Below are 18,795 nucleotides of genomic sequence, written 5' to 3' on the forward strand. Positions count from 1 at the left end.
CCTGCCACCCAGACAAGTGCTCACTGAAGGCTCTGTGGCACCAGCCAAAGGCAGGATCAGCCCGACATCCACCCATCAAGTGAGTGGGCGAAGCAGCAGCAGCCAAGCCAGCCTGGATGGCACGCGCCCTGGTCTCAGGCAGGTCTGGCGGAAGCCACCCGCACACTCAGGGTCCTGGCAGCCCCTGTCCCTTCACTGCTCTGGGCACATGTGGTTGTACTGGAGCAGGACGCAGAGCTGAAGGACTTGGACAGCAAGACCGGCCAGGGCTCCAGGTGGCACCCAGAAACCCCCTCACTTAGGATTCTGGCAGGTTCCCCTTCATTCAGGATCCTGGGGTTTCTAGGGCATCATATGACTTCATTTAACTTCATTTAAGCTACTAAATTAAACTTCATTTCAGTTACTAAGTTAAACTACTGTTTAACCCCAGATTCTAGCAGAACCATCAGGTGTGAATCACTGGATGGAAACCAGCCCTTCCATCAGAAGCTAAAGAACTGAGGTGGCACTGATGCCTGAGTGTCTGCAGATCGGGACCACACTCCAGTGCAGGCCCAGCAAGTCTTGCTCTGGAGGCCAGCAGGGGAGGAGGGGCGGGAGAGGGGGTGCAGGACGGGGCCTGCCCTCCTGGAAAGCACTCTGGTGGAGCAAATGCAGTCACTGAGGTCACAGCTGCCGCTGCTGAAGGAAGCGGCAGGTTCTCTCAAAGCATCTGCCGACATCCTGGTTCTTGGTAAACTCTGATTACAGCTCTTGAAGCAAACGCAAGAGTTTAGGATGAAGTCCCCCAAAACCATGAAAAGACAACACACAGAGAAAGTGTCCCCTTTGTTTCGGATGTAGAGGATTTGAGTTACAAATAACATATCAAAACCCCACACACAGCCCTACACAATGAGGCCCTGCGTCCTTACTGCCCAGACCCTCTCCTTCACCCATGACAGCCAGCTACCTGGGCTCCTCCCTGCCCCATGGACACCCTGAACTCATACCTTCCTCAGGGCCTTTGCAAGGGCTGCCTCCTTGCACACTCAGCCCTCAGCTACAGCACCCGCCCCATGGTGACACTCCCACTGCTGTGGCCCCAAGCCCCCACCCACTCCTGTGTGAATGATCCACACGCGGCGTTTAGGAGCTGGCCCCACCCCCAGAAGCTCCCAGGGGAAGGTAAGTCCTGTAGGACAACCCTGCTCCCTTTCTCTGCTGCATTCACAGCTCAGGATGACACCCGAGGCACGTCAGAGTCGCTTATGAAGCCACCAGCACAGGCCCTGCTTGGGTGTGGCAAGGTGGGTCTGCAGATTGTGAATCAATCCACCTGTAAACCAAGGGGTCAGATCCGACCCTCATGTCCAGGGGGTCACGTCAGCAACGGCAGAAACCCTCTCAGTGAAAGTACTACCCAGACATACTGTTCTCTTCAGTGTTTCAATGTCTTCGCTTTAACCATTCCTCTAATTTTTACAGTGCATTCAGAAATAAATGGGTGTCAGAGTTCCCATTCTGGCACAGAGGTAACAAATCTAACTGGTATCCATGAGGATGCAGGTTTGATCCCTGCCCCGGGTTAAGGATCTGGCATTGCCATGTGCAGTGGTGTAGGTCACAGACTTGGCTCAGATCTGGTGTGGCTGTGGCTGTGGCACAGACCAGCAGCTACAACTCGGATTCGACCCCTAGCCTGGGAACTTCCATATGCTGTGGGTGCAAACCTAAAAAGACCAAAAAAAAAAAAAAAAATTAAATTAAAAAGATAAAGAAATGGGTGCCAGGTACGCATGGAGGAGGCACTGACAGCTGTGAGCTGAGATACTTATTTTAAGCAGCTGAAACCCTAGAAAGAGACAAATCTGTTGCCATAAGTATTTGTAGCTTATTCAGGTGTTAAGCCAAGGGCACCCAGGGCCCCTGAGCTGTGGAAACATGGAGAGACGCAGGCATTCAGGGACCCCCCCCCCCCCCCCCCGCTTAGGAATCCCCCAGCCCCCAAGCCCTGAGGCCACACGGCCGGTGGCTTACATTGCGCGCATGTTATTTTCCGGCAGAAGCGGGATTTCCAGGACCTTGGTGTTGGAGAGGACGGCCTCGTGGCTGGTGGTGGACACGGTCTTCCCAGTGATCCGGTGCACTTGGTAGAAGGCGTGCGGCCTCAGTAGCCGGTCGTCTGCCGTCCCGATGAACAACTGCAGGGTGAGCGGCTCGCTCTCCACGTAGCCGTGCAGCTGTGGAGAGAGAAGCCCAGCCCCTGAGCCCGCATGGACCTGGACTGACGGCACTTTCTAGCAGAGTTTGGTTCAGGAGGGAAAAGGCACGGCCTGACACCTGGGGACGAGGAGCAAGCCTCATGCCCCAAAGTCCTGGTGCCTCTGCTTGGAACACGCATGCACGTGCAGTGCACACTCGCACATGCACACATGCCAGTGCTCGGCCAGGACCGCCACTCCCAGCACCCAGGATAAGACAGTGACCTGCGTCTCCCCCCCAAGCCAGCTTCTCTTGCCGCTGCCTCTCTCTCCAACTCCCTTTGCTCCCTTGCATGCGACACAAGCAGCTGGTGAGGAGGACACTCACTCCAGGGCCCCCTCTGCACAAGCCCTCTCCTAATGAATTCAGTCAGATACATGCCGAGAGGGCTCCACTTCCTTCTCTGCCTTGGCGCAGGCTTCCCTGGTGCCTGTCCACATGCGCCTGGACCTGCTGCGTGAAGCTCCCAGGTCGTGGCCATCTGCCACCAGCGTCAAACCCAACAGAAGCTGTGCGTGGCTGTGCCCATCGTGCATGTTCTGTATAGGGCACGAAATCCAATGAGGCTTGGGCCCCAGACACAGAAGCCTTTTGGGTTCTGGCTGCCCTCGGGGCAGACACTGAGGCTGGAGGTCGGGAGCAGCCAGCGACCTGCTGCCCCCTCTCCTCACCTCCCTTTGTGCCCCCAGCCGCCACTCTACCAGTGAGACCTTCTTAGAGCCACACTGCAGTCGCCTTTTCCATCCAGATTACGGCAGACTATGCTCAACGGGCAGATCCAAGTCTCCAGGGCAGGACGCAGCTCAGGGGGAGGCTCAGGCCCATCTCCCACAGGACCTGGTGACCCCCAACAGGACCACCTGCTTGAGGCCTGACCAAGCAGAAGGGCCCAGTCAGCTCAGTTGTGCTGCTCCTGCCGGGACTAATTCTAGCAGCTTTGATGACAGATAGCAAGTGGGGCCCAGGCAGTTCGGTAACGGTCACCAAGGACACTGCCCGACTGGTCCCTGTGAACCAGAGCAAGGCCACCTGCAGACCCAGACCTCCACTGCCCCTCAGGATTCTGGGGGTAGGGAGCCCTGCCCAGCACCACAGACAAGTAGAAGCCACCAAAAGTCACTGGTAGATGCCACCAAAGAAGTGCCCTACAGGGGGCCCTTTCCCGCCCCTACCCCTGTCATGAGTCCTGGCCCCACCCCACCATCTAGCCCCTGCCTCCACCCAGGGGAAGGTGCCCTGAGGGCCACATCACAGCACCCCCTGGATCACCAGGAACTTACAGGCAACTCTGGCCCCAGAACAGGGTGGGGGCGAAGCGCTCTGCGAGGGCAACCCACTGAGGCCTGTGGGGATGGGGCACGATGACACTTTCCCGGCACAGACTGCAGCCTTGGTGTCGAGTTTGAGGGACATGGAAGCACCACGGTTTTCATCAGCTCCTGTGGGCCCCATGTGGCACCTAGCTGGCGCTAACACAGCTGAAGAGAAAAGCCTGCCCTGCTCACTCCCAGGGCACCAACCTATGACCCTCGGTCACTACCCCTCGGCCACAGGCCACAGCAGCAGGAATCCAGAGCTGCTGCCTCTGAGCTAAAAAGGCCGCTTGCGGGACTGGGTGGGACGTTCAAACATCGTGGATGCTCGTGGCCCTGCGCCCAGCCTCCCCTAGACATGCATGGAGGAGGAACGGTCCTCTCTCTGCTGGACAGTGACTGAGGGCGGACCTCGGCAGGTCTGGGAGGAGGGAGCTGGTCCTAAAGGACCGTTTCACTGGGAGTCTCTGCAGCCAGGGGTCCTGCGTTCCCATCCCCCACCTGCATCAAAAACCTGAGACTTCCTATGCCATCAACAGGACCGCTCTCAACCCAACATTGATCCTGTAAATGCTACAATATCTCCTTTGAGACTGAAAATGGGGACCTAACCTACGAATGTATTAACACCGAGAAGCAAGCGCCTGCTGCTTCAAGTGTGGTTCTAATCAGCTGCAAACTGTTCATCAAATCCGCGCTGACAAAAGACTCAGCTACTGAGATGACTTCACTTAATTAAGAAGTGAAGTCACTTTAAAATTTTGAGTACTCAGAAAAGAATCCCAAACAATGACAGATCGTTCACAAGAGATTCACACGCACTCAGCGTGGGGAGCGCCAGGGCCCGCCCGCCACCCACTTAGGACGGATGTGCTTGGGCGTCAGTCCGCTGATGGGGCCGAGGGCCAGGCCAGACTGGGAATCTGTGGCAGCGCCTCATTAAGGCCCTGGAGAGTCAGTGGCTCTTTCAATCTGGCCCCGTCTCCTGGCTGACAAAGTCTGTACGATGTCACACTCATGAACACAGGACAGTATACCACAAAGCCCAGGACCAACACAGCCGGACTGCAGCCCTCTAGTGAACCTCCAGCAGCTCTGCGATGCCCACACGAGCTTGTCCTAGACGACAGTGTCTGCAGATGCCTGCGGGGATCATCCTGTGGCACCGATGAATTTTAACAGCTGGATCCACCACAGGCTGTGGAGCGGCTACCGGGGGTTCCGAACCTCACCTGTGAGGCTATGGGGACACGGAGAAGCTGCACACAGGATGGTGTGCACAGGCTGTCTACACACACCCACACACGCAGCACGTGCAGACACGCACACACACCAGATCACTCTGGAATGTCCTACCTGGACAGGAAGATTTGATTTCCTGGCTTGCAGCAGGATTGTCCTGCATTAGGTTCCCTTTTTTTTTTTTTTTTAAATCGTTTTCTGTCTGTGACACGGCCCCAAGCATCTATGGCCGTGATCTTCAAAGTGGCCTTTTCCTACTGAAATACACGCACTTTCGTCCTGATCCACAGCTATCTGGCAGGCGTGTATTAGAGGTGTGTCTGACGGGCATGCACACAGGGGACTGGAGCTCGTCTGAGGCCTGCCACCGAACCCTGAGCATGGGTAGCAGAGAGCTCACAGCAGCACCAAGTCTAACGAGAGACCCTCGCTGTCTACTCGCTGTCCTCCTGGCCCGTCAAGTCTATGAGGCTACCACAGGGCCTCTCCCACCCCCAAGGCACAGAGCCAGCTCCTGACACTCACTTCACGGTGGGTCCTACTGATAGGGCTTAATGCTGCAGAAACAAAATGCCTTTCCTGTTTGAACTGAAAAGCTTGTTTCTGTGAGCACAAGTGTCTACACAAACAGCATTCAGTTAGGTGGGAAAACACTGCCCCTCTTCCTGGCTGCAGAGCGTGAGTCCAGTCTTTGCCCAATTTAACCAACTTCCTAAGGAACCTGTCCCCGACGCAGGACGCAGCACACATTTTTCTAACAGGAAATGTAAAAATAAACCAGAAACAAGTTTTGCCTCTCAGGATTCCCTTCTGTGACACTGAATGCAGGGATATGTAAATAGGCCTTTGACCAAGACCTCCTGTGGCTACAGTGAGTCCCTGGTGTCAGGAGGCAGCCCCAGGGCCACACGCGGCCACTGGGGGCGGGAGACTTGAAAATGACAATTTAAAATCCCACAGGACTCACACTGGGGCACTGCTCTGATGGCAGGTAAGAGGCAGTGGGTTGTGGGTATAACTCTGCCCTTTTAAAAACATGCCATTTCAGTGAAAATAGGCATAGTTAAGGTTTAACCTGGGAGGTAAACATCTATTATTTAAAATGTGAAGTTCATTTTAAGAAAAGCCATTTAAATACTTCACACGTTCCACTGCATCGGTTTCTGCCTCTGGCACATTATAGTTATCTGTCAAAATAATATTTATAAAATTACCTGTCATAACAATGAACTCTCTTTGCTTCAGCCTAAACTAAACAAAATGTATTATTCCGTTCTCAAGGTGTAAGAGCCAACGAGTTTTCTACACATAAAAATGTTTGTTTTTAGCTCCTATGCTTACCTCAGCACTTACAGGGCAACATGACAGGTGATGGGAATGATTGAGGCCAAACTTACTCAACGCTGAAATCCCAGCCACGCAGGCGCACACACCGTGGAAAGAGCATCGCACAAATGAAGGACCAGTTAGTTAATTGAGGGGAAAGACTGTCAACTGAGGTGTGAGCTGGTCTAAACGCACACCTAGCAAGCAAGGCAATCCTCATATGTGCCGCAGCAAGCAATGTAAAGGGAAATTAGGCCTTTAACCCAGAGGTAAAATCTGCATCTTTACACAATACCCAAAAGAACTACGCAGGAAGGAAAAATCCAGTTCACAAGCTGGTTTTACAGTTTTCAACCCAGATTTTCCCAACACCGGATTTAAGAGACTGTACTGTGAGCTTCGTCTGTTCTACTGGCAGCCTCTACGTCCTCACTGCAAACACCCACGGGGGCACTGCCCCCACGGCCCAGGAGGGAGGCTCTCAATGCCAGGACAGGCCACGCCGGACACTATGCTTCTGACCCTCCTTCCTCCAGTCAGCCTTAATGGGCTCAACTATAAAAACCGCATGACGGAAGGGGGAAGTGGCTGATCCCCAGGGTATGGGGGTGGACGAAGGTAGCCATGCCTGGCCCTTGGCATTTGCCACCAGTGGACATAGGAGGGCCGAGGGCTCTGCAGACCTTACACAGGCTCCTGCTTGGCACCTGGTCACTGCCTGCCAGATGCCCACATGTCCACACAACAGTCGTCAGCCTGCTGTCAGGCCAGCCTCTACCTTGGCACCTACTGCTGCCGCCGAGGGGAAGGCCACCATTTGGCCTGGCCCATAGCAGGGATGAGCTGGCCACCTCTGCTGACATGGAGCAAATGGCTCTGCCCACAGGACTGAGCCCAGCATCTTCCTGAGACGGAGAGGGGGATTGGATGCGTGCTCTGAGAGACCCACTACCTGACCATGGAGTGTGCAGGCGGGGTGTCCACGCCAGGTGAGGTCAGCGCTCAAGGAGCAGTGACACAGCAGCAAGTTTGGAAGCTAGCACCTCTCCAGCCCAGAGCCCCCTCAAAGGTGGAGTGTCAGGAGGACCCGGACACCGGGTTCCCACCTGGGTCTGTCCACCTGTGACCCGGATGCAGGTGCTGGGCCCACAGCTCAGGCCAGTGTGGCCTCCGCTGCCCTCGTCCTTTCTGCCCACAAGGAGCAATACTGTTCAGTGGCCCCACCTCCCCCACGTACCCATGCTGGGCAGTGCTCCAGGGAGGCCACACCCAAAGGACCCTCTGGGGATAGGCGGCTGCAAACCGGGGACCAGGCTCTGCGGGAACACAGACTGGGGGCTGCCTGCAGGAGGGAGGCCTGGCCTTGAAGCAAACAGAGCAGGGATTTCCCACCAGATCCAACCCCAACCTGGCCCTGGGCATCTATGACTCAGCCTCCCGTGGGCATGATGCCAGGGAGACCACGGAGCCCTGGTCAGAGCGGAGGGCCGCCAGGGACACGGGGTTCCCTGTTTGGTCATTTTCATTACAGACAGTTACTTCTCACCATCTTCTCCAGTTACATGGTCCAGCACCAACCTCTACCCCACCTGTGCCGAATGAGAGTCTTCTGACAGCTGAGACGGAATAGGGGTGAAGCTAACATGGGTCTGTACTGACTGCCTGGGAAGTGGCTCTGCCTGCAAAGGACCTGATAGAAAACCACCTGGAATGACACAGAAGGCACGGCAGGACTAGGGACAAGCATCAGAGGGTCTGTGCCCGAGATGACTTTTTATTCTAGAATTTCTGCTGCCTGGATCACAGAAACCAAAGCTTTCCAATTAGATTTCTGGAGACTGACGATGCCCTTCATTGCTTTGAAAGGGTTTCCACTGCTGAGCCTCTCAGCAGACCTGACTCTGAGAGAATGTGTTGGCTGCAAGGAAACCAAACCGCACCGTCCTCAGTTCTGCTGGACAGAGAAGCTCTAAGACAAGTGTTTAGAAGTCAATGTTACGAACCTGAGATAACGTGACTTTGCGTGTGTCAGCAGAGAGCAGCAACTGCACTAAACACCATGCCCGAGACCACATGCACATGGGCACCTCTTTGCTTGGCTTCAAGCCCCTCACTTGTCCCAGGTTCTGTGCCCTGCACTTCTATGTATCCCAACTGTGTCATGGGAACCCCAGAAAAGGCAGCCTGACAGTGACTGCTCCCTCAGTGCAGGAGCGTCCACAGAAGAACCGACTGCCCAGTCTGTGTACGCAGCCAGGAAGGAGGCGGCTGCCTGCCTGGAGGCTGCTAAAGAGGAGCAGCAGGTGCCCACTGCCCGTAGACCTCTGAAAGGTTAATGTGCCCGCGGGCAGGGTGGCAGCATTTGGTGGCAGGGTGGCCAGGGTCTGGTTTGGGGTCAGACCTGCGTTTTAATTCCCACAGAGGGAGTGACCATTCCCAGGGCAGAGCAGGTGGTCTGCCACTGAGCTGCCCACTGGGCCTCAGTAGGTTGGCCCTCAAATCATAATTTCTTCCAGAAGCATCTAACCTTGGCATCTAGGTTAATGATCCTGTTTCAAGAGTGGAAAGAGATGCCTACTTAGGATAAATCAAGTACAAAAAACATGGAGCGGGGCTCTGGGTAAAACAAAACATGCTGTGGAACCAGATAAAAGGAAGAGCTGCTATTCGTCCACGGTGTTATGACACCCCCAGGAAGCCTGTTTCTTGAAATACTGACGCTCTGTAACCCCATTCTGCACTACATGAAGTGAAAAGTGATGATAACAGCTGAGCTGGCTGGCTTTATTGATCTGAAAGAAATGACTGTTTCCTGGTGTCAGCTCTCCAGTGTCTTATGTGATAGGAGAATGTCTGTTCTTGTCTATGGAGGCAGACTTGAGCCTAAAGGCCAACCCCAGAAGCCCCTGCACCACACAGAGCGTGGCCCAGGCCGGACCCTCCCCTGGGCCACGGTGGTCCTCATGTCCCCCCGTGGGTCACCTGGCCAAACGGGACTGACACTGGCCACTCATAACTGACCAGAACACAAATTACAAACCTAAACTGCTGTTCAGGAACTGACAAGACCTCCACCGCGTTTCCTGTTTCAGCAGCCTATGAATTATTCACGCAGGCCTGGCCTCCTGACTGACGGCAGATGCTATCCGGCCAGTTATATTAGTAACTAGGTAAACAGAGCTTAATCCTTTGACCCCTGGGTCAGAGACCACTGACGTCCCCCAGGTCGTCCTCCAGCCCCTGTGGGGTGGCCAGAGCTGGGGACCTTCCTGGAGAGCTGTCTGGAGGATCACCCGCCAGGAGCTCATGTGAGCTCTCCTCAGGGGCAGTGCAGAGGGCGGGACGAGGGATGACCCGGGCCACACAAGGGCCCGAGAGGGTGACAGCGAGACGGGCACAGCGAGAAAGCAATCAGGAAACTGGAGCAAATGGGGCCAGGTGGCCTCCCTGAGCTTCGGTCTTCTCTGACGAGGAAGGCAGTGCCCAGAGCCCAGCAACTCCCTCGGGGACAAAACCCGGGTTTATCAGTGAAAATACTGCAGAAGTAATTCCATGTGTGCCCACAATTCCCTTTGCTTCCCCCCAGGGTGGGTGGGGGACCTCTCTCCTTGCCCCCAAACTCAGGATAGAGAGAGGGAACTAGCTAAGCCTGCCGTCCACACTCAGTGCACGGCAGTGGGCATGCAGACACAGTGCAGTGTGAGCGTGGTGGGGTGCGAGGCAGGATGGAAGGGGCCCCCTGGTCTTCCCCAGAACACCCAGCTCTCACACAAGTAGGGAGGCCTCAGCACCCAGAGACCCTTATCCGCAAGCAGACCCACGCTCACAGGGGCAGAGGCGGGCCTGGGGCCCTGCGGTCATCCTGCGGGACAGGTGGTATGAACCTCAGGAGGAACAGGAGGACCTCGGCGCAGCCGCTGATGGCTCCCCGTCAATTTGTTCCCCCACACCATGCAAGGGCACAAACGGGCAGAGAAAGCACTGGGCTCCTGCCTCTTAACCCAGCAAGCCTGTGGATTTACACAGACACACAGTGCAGTGATGGCAGTGACAGTGCGGGAGAGAGGGGCCCTGGGCCGTGGGGAGCCGGGACATCCTGCCCTGTCCCTGGATAGAAACCCACCTCCAGGAGAGAGCGCTGCGTGTCTAAGTCCTTTGTCAACAGAGAAAAAGGCAGGCTGTTTAGGTTCAGGGAAACCCACACTCCTCTCCTGGATGCTCCCATCAAAACTAAGTCAGCAGAGGCCAGTGTGGACCCCTGGCCCTTGGGCTCATTGCAGTCACAGGGACACAGTCAGAACCTGCAAGACAGTCCCACCAGGACTCTGCAGAGCCACGGAAAGAGCACTTGGTGGTGCATAGGGTCTGAAACGCCCACAGCACCAGCCCCTGTATGACACCGGGCAAGGCACGTACATCTGTGTCCTCAAATGAAAACGGGCCGAGACCATGCGAACACAGAAGTCTTTTCCTAATCTAAAATTTCAGTCTTATTCTGCCCAGAAAGAAGGGAATGCGCTTCGCTGAGTCTCTGGACTCAGTAAGGGGCCTTGTAGGGCAGTCCCCCACTACATCTCGGTTGCTGGAGAAACGCATTGAGCCACGCTAGGCGCTGCCGGGGGCCTTCATCCTGTAAGGCTGCAGCCTCTGACTTCGAGGCAAACCCTGGGGACACAGAAGCAAGTCGACGAGCAGGCTGTCCTGCGAGGGCAGTGGAAGCTCCTTGGTCCAGCCACACTCCACATAACAGCAGCCCTGAACAGGAGGCCTGGGTGCCCTCTGCAAACTGGCCACAGACCAACCAGCCAGTGGGAGCGACTGTTCCCCCCTCCCCACCCCGCGTGGCTCAGCCTGGGGCAGGGGCCTCTGAGGCTGCGGGGGAGGGGCCACTGCCACGGAGGATGTGCTGAAATAACTCAGAATAACACTTTGTGGTCACTGCGCTTTCGCGGCAACTGAGAGTTTTCTGTTTTCATTTGTTTTATAATTATGTGCAAATTCTATTTTTATCCAATTTGTGGTCCACTAACCGAAAAAGAAAACAAACCCCAAAAGCCCCTTTTTAACTGCTTACCTCACACTCGCACATAGATTCACTTTTCCGCACAGAGATCAGAAAACTCTCCATTACTAATTTCTCTCGTGGGACAGAAGCTGATGGGGTGACGTTTCTGTTGGGCCTGGTTTCCTCCTGCTTTCAGTTTACGGTGGGGGGAAGGGTGTCCATCCTGTTTAAACCCAGAACCAGCCTCTCTCCTTCTGCCACCATTTAACTTGAAATAATATTCATGAAATAACACTCAAGGATTTATTCTTAAAATATTTTAAGTGCTCTTTCTAGTGTCATAATGTCACCAAAGCAGCTCAACTCTGTATCATCTAAACTGACAGGCTCACACCGCCCAGTGCTCAAAACACTTGGACGGTAGAGGTGGATACACGAGCCGTGACCTGCAGGGTGGGCTCAGGATGTCCCACAGACGGTGGGCCCGAGCTCCAGCCCACAGCTCCTTGGGGATGGTTCCCAGTCAGAGCAGCAGCTCTGGGCTCTGCATATCCACAGAAGTGTTCCAAGTGGCATGTGGCCCCTGCACCAGCACCCCTGACCGGCATAATTCACAAGAAATGGGGGCGTTCAGCCATTATTTCTCTGCTGCTTTATTTTCATTGCTCCTTACTTAACAGCCGATTTCCTCACCTGTGTAATGTCTTTTCCATTCAGCAACAAGGCCCTTTCATTCAGTGAAAACCTAGCGGGAAGGGACTTAAATGCAGTTCAGCTAAGTGCAGGCATTATCCGCCCGCTCTCCCTGAAGCGGCAAGCGGCGCTGTGCGCTGATGAGGCGCCTTCTGCATCGCCACAGTCAAGCAGTTGACCAAGTGGGTATTAATTGGCATGAGCACAAGGCCACAAAACCACCCAGCGTCACCCCGCAAACACCCTGTCCCTGATTGTCGCGTTGGCAGACGGCCATTTGTCTCTGTGCCCTCCTGCCCTCGCAAGCGTTATTTTTATTTATCTAAATGGAATAAAATGCAAACACAAGGTGCCCTGCTGCCTCGCCTTCCGCTTGCACCACCCTCTAAATAACAGGCTTGGAGCCCAGGTTATTGGGGGTGGGGGGCAGGGACCAGGGAGAAATTCTCTATTAACACACACAGCCCAGAGGTCTCATGGCCTTCGGGACCGTCACAGGCCACATCCCAGGGTCGGGCAGGATGAGGTGATTGTGACCCAATGCTGGGCCCGCAGGACAGCCAGCCCGGGAGGTCTCATTTACTTCTTGGGTAGGACAGGGTGACAAGCTCTGGCGGGCAGGCACAGCCTGGACAGCAGCTGTGAACACGTTGAAGCCCCAGGGGGCTGCAAGGCAGGACAGTGGAATGCAGGACCCTCGCCTGCACTGTGCTTCAGTGGTCAGGGGTCTCTCTGCCTCAGGACACCTTCCCCACCCGCCAACCCCCACAACACTGCCAGGTGGGTCCCAGCTCTGGACCCAGTGGGGCAGGTGGCCCAGAGAACTGCATCTCTCGAGAGTGCCCGGAGAGGTTACCACTGCAGGCCAGCGGCCACACCTTGGGAACCATGGCCTCAGAGGGTCCAAGACTCCAGAGAGAAAAGAACAGGGTCCCTCAAATCACCCTCTGAAAACACTGGAGGCAGCACCGCTGATGGACTTTGCTTTGGACAAAGCTTAACATGGCCGAGTAGCGCTGCACACTCTTGCTGTTCATCCCTCTCTGGGAGCCGGGAGGCCGGGCACGGTCAGGGCAGAGGAGGCTGTGGGCTCCAGTCCCCGCAGGGCTAGAGAGGCCCAGCCACCCCAGCATATACCTTGTACCCTCCTCCTTGGAGCCCTGACCAACCACTGAGCTGAATGACCTAAGCCCTCGCTGTCCCCTCCCCAGGACAGGAGCAGGGCGTGTGCATCACGGGGCACACGGTATGGCCCCTGGAATGTCTGCGGCTGGAGCGGAGGATGAGGTACAAGACAGCTGGATGAGAAGTTGAGGGCACGACTGTCAACAGCAAAGCTGACCTCCCATCTTCTCAGCAGAAGCTTCTCTCTTCAGTTCTGATAAACCTTAACATTTATTTTTTCAGATTTATCACAGAAATGGTCCTCTAACATACCTTTATTTCAAGGCCGTATGTTTTAAAATTTTCCTATTCCAGGACACCTTAACATAAAGCAGCACCATGGTCAAATCTACTAAGCCATAGGGACAGTAGCTTCCCCCCGCCCGCTGCCCACTGGCTGCCATCCGGACAGCAAGGTGGCCCCTCAAGGTGGCCCAGGGCATCTCCTTAGCTTTTCTTCTCCCTCTTCCTGTCTCTTCTGAGTCTAACACATCTGCTCGGGGACACATGGGGACAAAGGGAGTGTCCGTGTGGACAAAGCAATGGCCAGGCTGTACTGGGGTCACCCCAGGGGCCCAGCCTCCAGCCCCGACAGCATCCAGGGGAGCCCTCCTACAGCCTCCAGGATGCATGGGTCACCCCGGCCATCTGCAGGGTGTCTCCTGCTCCCCCAGAGCTGCTCCACTGAAGAGGAATCATGTCCACTTGGCCTCAGGCCCAAGAACTCCCCCTGGTCTGTAAGTCACAGAGACATGCACCTTTTTGCTGCCTGACATGCCCTGAGCAGAAAACTAGGACCTAAGTGCATGTGAAAAGTTTAGCCAAACAGGTTAGGAGGGGGATTTTCTTTTTTTTTGGAAAGACAGAAAATGAAAGGCGCTGTCGGCTGCTGCTGCATGGACCAAACCAGCACCAGCAGCTGCCCCTGCATCTCGGACACGCCTGGGACTCAGAGCAAATGGTACCTGCACGCTGGGGTGTCCTCCGGCCGATGCCTTCACAGCCCCGCGGCTCCCCTCTGTCTCGTAATGAGCTCTGTGGTGGGACTTGGGCTGCACCTCGATCCTCAGCTCGTAGGGTCCTGAGTGTGACGGCAGCTGCCAGTCCAGGGCAGGGAGAGACGGGCTGTAATGGGACACAAGGAGAGTTAGCCTCAAGCCCAGGGCTTTCCACAGAGCACAGCCCCGCCTGGTAATCCTGGGGCGGTGATGAGCAGGGCACACTTCACTGGCCTGGGCCTGAAATCCCCATCAATAAAGGTAACGTACTGACACGTGGTTTAAAGTCTTCGCAAAGCCAGTGGCTACTTGACCGTGATGTCTTCCCAGAGCCTTGTCAGGTCTTCACGACAAGGTTCTCAAATAAGATAGAAACATTTCCCACACGCAACCTTAGAATATTTTTCTTCTTTCAAGACAGGCCTATAAATTATTTAACCTCCCCAATAAGAGAGGTTCCAGAATTAAAGCTCTTTCTAAAATCACAGCAGAATCAACGTGGCATAGGAACTGGGTGCCAGTCTAGTGGGGAGGCAGGACTTAACTGACAGGCATGGTGCAGCCCCTAAGTCCCACCATTTGTGCAGGACAAATCGACTACCACCCACCCAGGGTGTCAATGAGCTGCAGCCGGAGATCAGCAAATCAAGGGGCTGGCCGTGGGTGGTTTGTGAGTAGTTTGCTGCCTCGAAGCTGGTGAGGGAGGCAGGGAGTGAGCAGCCTGAGCCACGCCTGGCCTGAGGGCCATGGGGGCTCAGATTCCTTATGGCACCCAGAGCCTCCTTGTCCAGGTAAGGAAACGGGGGTCTGCATGACTCCAGAGGCTCCGCTCCCCCTACAGAACCAGCTCCAGGCCCTGCCCTTTAGAAAGAGAAAAGATTGACCCCAAAAGCCATAGTCTGTACCTGGCAGCCACCACATTCCCACGGGGCTTGGGGCTGGTCCACCCTCAGCCCTCCTGCAACAGAGCCTGTTGGAGGGCTGGGGGTTGGGGGGTGCAGGGTCTTGGTCCCAAAGCTGAAGGTCCCCTCCCGTCCCCTCTCGGATGCAGGACCTGATGAACAGAGTTGCTGCTCGTCAGACCTGAGAGGCATCTGAGACCCCAAGTGTACAGGGCCCAGCCGGGAGGGTGCAGGGTCGGGGCAGCGTGAGGATACCCCCAGAGGTGGACAGGAGTCCCTGGCCTCACCCTCCACACTCCATCTAGGCCCCAGCTACCCTGTCACTCACTCTGCCTGCTGCTGACACATTTCAGTTTCCACACATGGAGCAGAGACAACGTGAGTTCTGGAGGCTGCTTTGGGACAGGTGGCTGAGAAGGGCAGGTGTGGCTGAAGTAGAGGCTCAGACACAGGGATGGGGGCTTGTGGGGTCCAACCTGGAAGGAGACCCCCACTGCTTCCCCAAAATGTCCAAGCTGCTCACCTCAGCTCAGACTACAAACCAGTGACTATTTTTAAAACCAAAAAAAAAAAAATGGATAAAATAAAATTTACATTTTTTAAAATAAAAATATATGTTTAAAAATAAAAAGTCCAGGATTCAGCTTGGATTGATCAAATCTGTAATTTCTAAAAACACAAAATGTCCAGAACACACCTTGAAAGGACTTGTGGCTCCTGGAGTAACAGGAGGGTAGCGTGAGGGCGTTTACTCCTGAGCAAGCTCACCTGCCACACTCCACTCAAGAGCACTCACCTGGCAGTGCTGAGTGCCTGGGAGGCTAGACACCCCCACATCCCGCCATCAAGTCCTAGGGGGCCAGAGGGACACCGCTGGCCTGGACACCACCTGGCCAACCTGCCCAGTGGCCCGAGTGCTCAATCCCAGTCTGGCACGTCAGGTGCCAACGGTGTGGATGCGGCCAGAAAAGTGACGCTGCACATATGATGAGACAGGCCTGAGTGTCTAACGCTGGAGGCCAGGGAGACCAGCGCCTGCAATGGGCAGCGGGGGCAGCTGGAGAGGGTTCCCTAGCCCAGGGCCCACTCTGCTGGGCTCTAAAGCTGCCGTCAGCGTGGGAGGCCCCTCCTCTAGACCGTCTATGGATTCCAGAAGCCACTGTCACTTGAAAATCCTCTGTTCAACAGCCAGTCAAAACCCAGGTTTCTCAGGAGGCAAGAGGACAAGACAGGGCTCTCCGTGGCTGTTTACATTTGGTTCCATTTCACCCAGATGCCCCTGGTTCTCACTAGACACAGCCTTGGGAAACGCGAGAGAACGTGACCAGTAAGAATGGGACAAATACGTGTGTGTGCTGAGGCCGCAGGGCTCCCTGCACAGACAAGGGACATGCGGGCACGGGCTGCCAGGTGGCCTCTGGGCGCCGCCAACAGCAATGGAGTGGTTTCCTGATGGAGGAAGCGCCACGATGCGTGCAGCAGTTTCCTGGGCTGTGGCGGTCAGAGGCATTTCCTGGATATGGTGATCAGCGTCACTCATTCGGGTAACACCGCCAGAACTGGGGCCGGTGAGCCAAGGCTGGGAGCACGAGGTCAGCCCTCGGGTAAGTAACAGCCTCAGAGGGCTGTTCCTGGTCCCCCAGACCACTGCCCAGATCCAAACATACCCTCCCGGAGGGGAACACACACCCACCCACTTTGGATTATCCAAAATATGCTTCTCTGTTACCTTATATCTACTGCTGACCTAAGTACAGACCGTCCCTCGCTATAATAGAAAAGAAACAGAAATCAAGCAAAAAGTTAGGTTCATCTGACTTCCAGGAAATTAAAAAGAGAAAGGGTGAGAGATGAAAGAGAAGGGGGAAGGGCAGGCACGCCAGAGCCCTCTGCACGCGAGGACGCAAGGACAGACCACAGATACAAGCTGCTCTCGCAATGCCGCGTGTGCAGCTTCAAGTTGGAACAGATCACACAATAAATACTGGAGTAGAGACAATTAAAATTATCGTTTGGGGTTGGAAATGTTCAGCATGAATTGGGCAGCACCACAAAAAATGTAAACGCGTGTCTGATTCAGAGCAAAGACCTAAGACTGGAAGGAATGTTCCAGGACGCAGCCACTTCTGCTATGAGGACAGTGGCCTCAGGGCTGTGCTGTCCCAACCCTCCTGTCCTCAGGTCAGGACCGGCCCACACAGGAGCCGGACAGTGACCACGACCAGAAGTTTCTCTCAGCCTTGGCCTGGCTGCTGGGCTCTGCCTGCTAAAGATAATGGAGACCTTTAAACTCACCTCCAACTTGATTTTGTTTAAAAGTCGCAGTCAGTGCAACCGAGAAAACAGGTAGTTAAATTCGTATCTAAGCTCCAGTTGATCTGTACAAACAGCAGGGGCTCTATTACATTAATTACACACACACCTCAGTCATCCACACAAATTATCTCCACTACCGGGCGTACGTCTTCAGGAATTTTTACACAAAAGGGATACAGCTTAACAAAGTAAGATATATAATGTGGTACCCTGGCTTTTGTTAAAGATCTCACTTTGAACATTGTAGCATATTGGCAACATCTGGCATATTTTTGCTCTCAGCATCCCATCCTGTCCCATGATGGCTGATCAGTGTTCTGTGGGTTTTCCCCAATCCATGGCCACTATCAATACCAGAGATGTGAGTGAGCAGGTCTGAGACCCTGGTGGCCTTTCTGGTCATTTCCTTGGCCAGACTTGCAGCCTCCGTCAAAGAGCTCAAACAGCCCAGGCTCCCAATGCCTCCCCAAAGTCAGGCCCCCGCACAGCCTTGCCAACACCCCCACCTAAGGGTCTCTAGGCTGCATCTTCCTGTAACTCTGGAACAAGCCCCAATTACACAGTAACAAACAACTCAAATAAACACTGAGCCCCCAGTGGTACCACCTCTGAAAGTCTCCAGGCCTCTCCGGGTCCTGCAACCTCCTGCACGTATTCGACTAAGACAACGTGGGACCCCAGGCCCCTGACCCCAACCAAGAGCCTACTCTTTCAGGGTCTCCAAAGGCCACTCGGGGTGATGGTCACTGTCCCTGATATCGTCAACTGCGGCAGAGGGCATTTGCTCTGTTCCCTGGGCCTGCCTGTTACAATCCACCTGCAAAGGGAAAGCTGCTGGTTTCATAAATAGCGGGGCGTGGGTCTTGTACACCTCACATGAAGGGATGACTCATAAATCACGATCAGACCAGCATGTGCTCGAGGACTACAACGCCGTCCTGGGCGCAGGGCTGCCTAGGGCAGCCTTGGTCTGCAGAGCCCAGAATCTGCAGGCGGCAGGTCAAGATTCAATGACCAAGAAACAGGGTGCTGGGCTGGCGGAGACTGAAGACGCTGGTCCAGACAGGACCTTGGTGGCTGATGGAAAATCATGCGTTTTCCTGAATCCCTAAGAGGTTCTCACTTGTGAAATGGGGGTGATGAAAACACCACAGCAAGACCAGGACATGACCCGCCCTCCAGGCCTCACTCCTCTCGGGACCACGGATGCAACACGTGTGGAATACAGGTCAGCTCCAGGCGTGACAGGGGCCATCACGGAACTGGTCAGCGTGGGGGATGCTGGCTTAATGGGACATGGTTCTCTCTGCAACTGCCTGTGAACTTGGGATTCCTGCAAATAGAAGGTTTTTTAACTGCAACATAAGGACCCAAGGATGTTCCCAGGGCTCCTGACTGAACAGGAGGCCAGGAAGCCACGTCACACGGCCCAGATGCCCACATGGAGCATGGCTGGTGCCGTCAGTGCCAACAGCCTGCTGCTTCCATCCCTCACGTTGCTACTATCACCCAACCTGGGCTCAGAGGGTGGGCGCAATGAAGAGTGAAGCCAGGCCTTTTTTAACCTTAGCTCACAGCCTGGGGACCAC

The 18,795-nt window shown here is 55.0% G+C and overlaps 1 protein-coding gene across 1 annotated transcript in view; it reads right to left on the reverse strand.

Annotated features, from left to right (window-relative positions):
- The window catches only part of NFATC1 (nuclear factor of activated T cells 1), a gene marked incomplete at both ends in the record, with an annotated part of 62,829 nt that overhangs the window by 22,598 nt on the left and 21,436 nt on the right, over nucleotides 1–18,795 (reverse strand). Inside the window, 2 exon segments of the mRNA NM_214161.1 lie at nucleotides 2,023–2,225; nucleotides 13,956–14,115. Coding sequence (NP_999326.1) covers nucleotides 2,023–2,225; nucleotides 13,956–14,115 — 363 coding nt within the window.

This window comes from Sus scrofa, chromosome 1 (genome assembly GCF_054392235.1).
Source record: "Sus scrofa isolate SSC_HxYL_T2T_F1_AM1 chromosome 1, Sscrofa_HxYL_maternal_Yorkshire_Landrace_v2.0, whole genome shotgun sequence".
NCBI classification, from domain to species: domain Eukaryota; kingdom Metazoa; phylum Chordata; class Mammalia; order Artiodactyla; family Suidae; genus Sus; species Sus scrofa.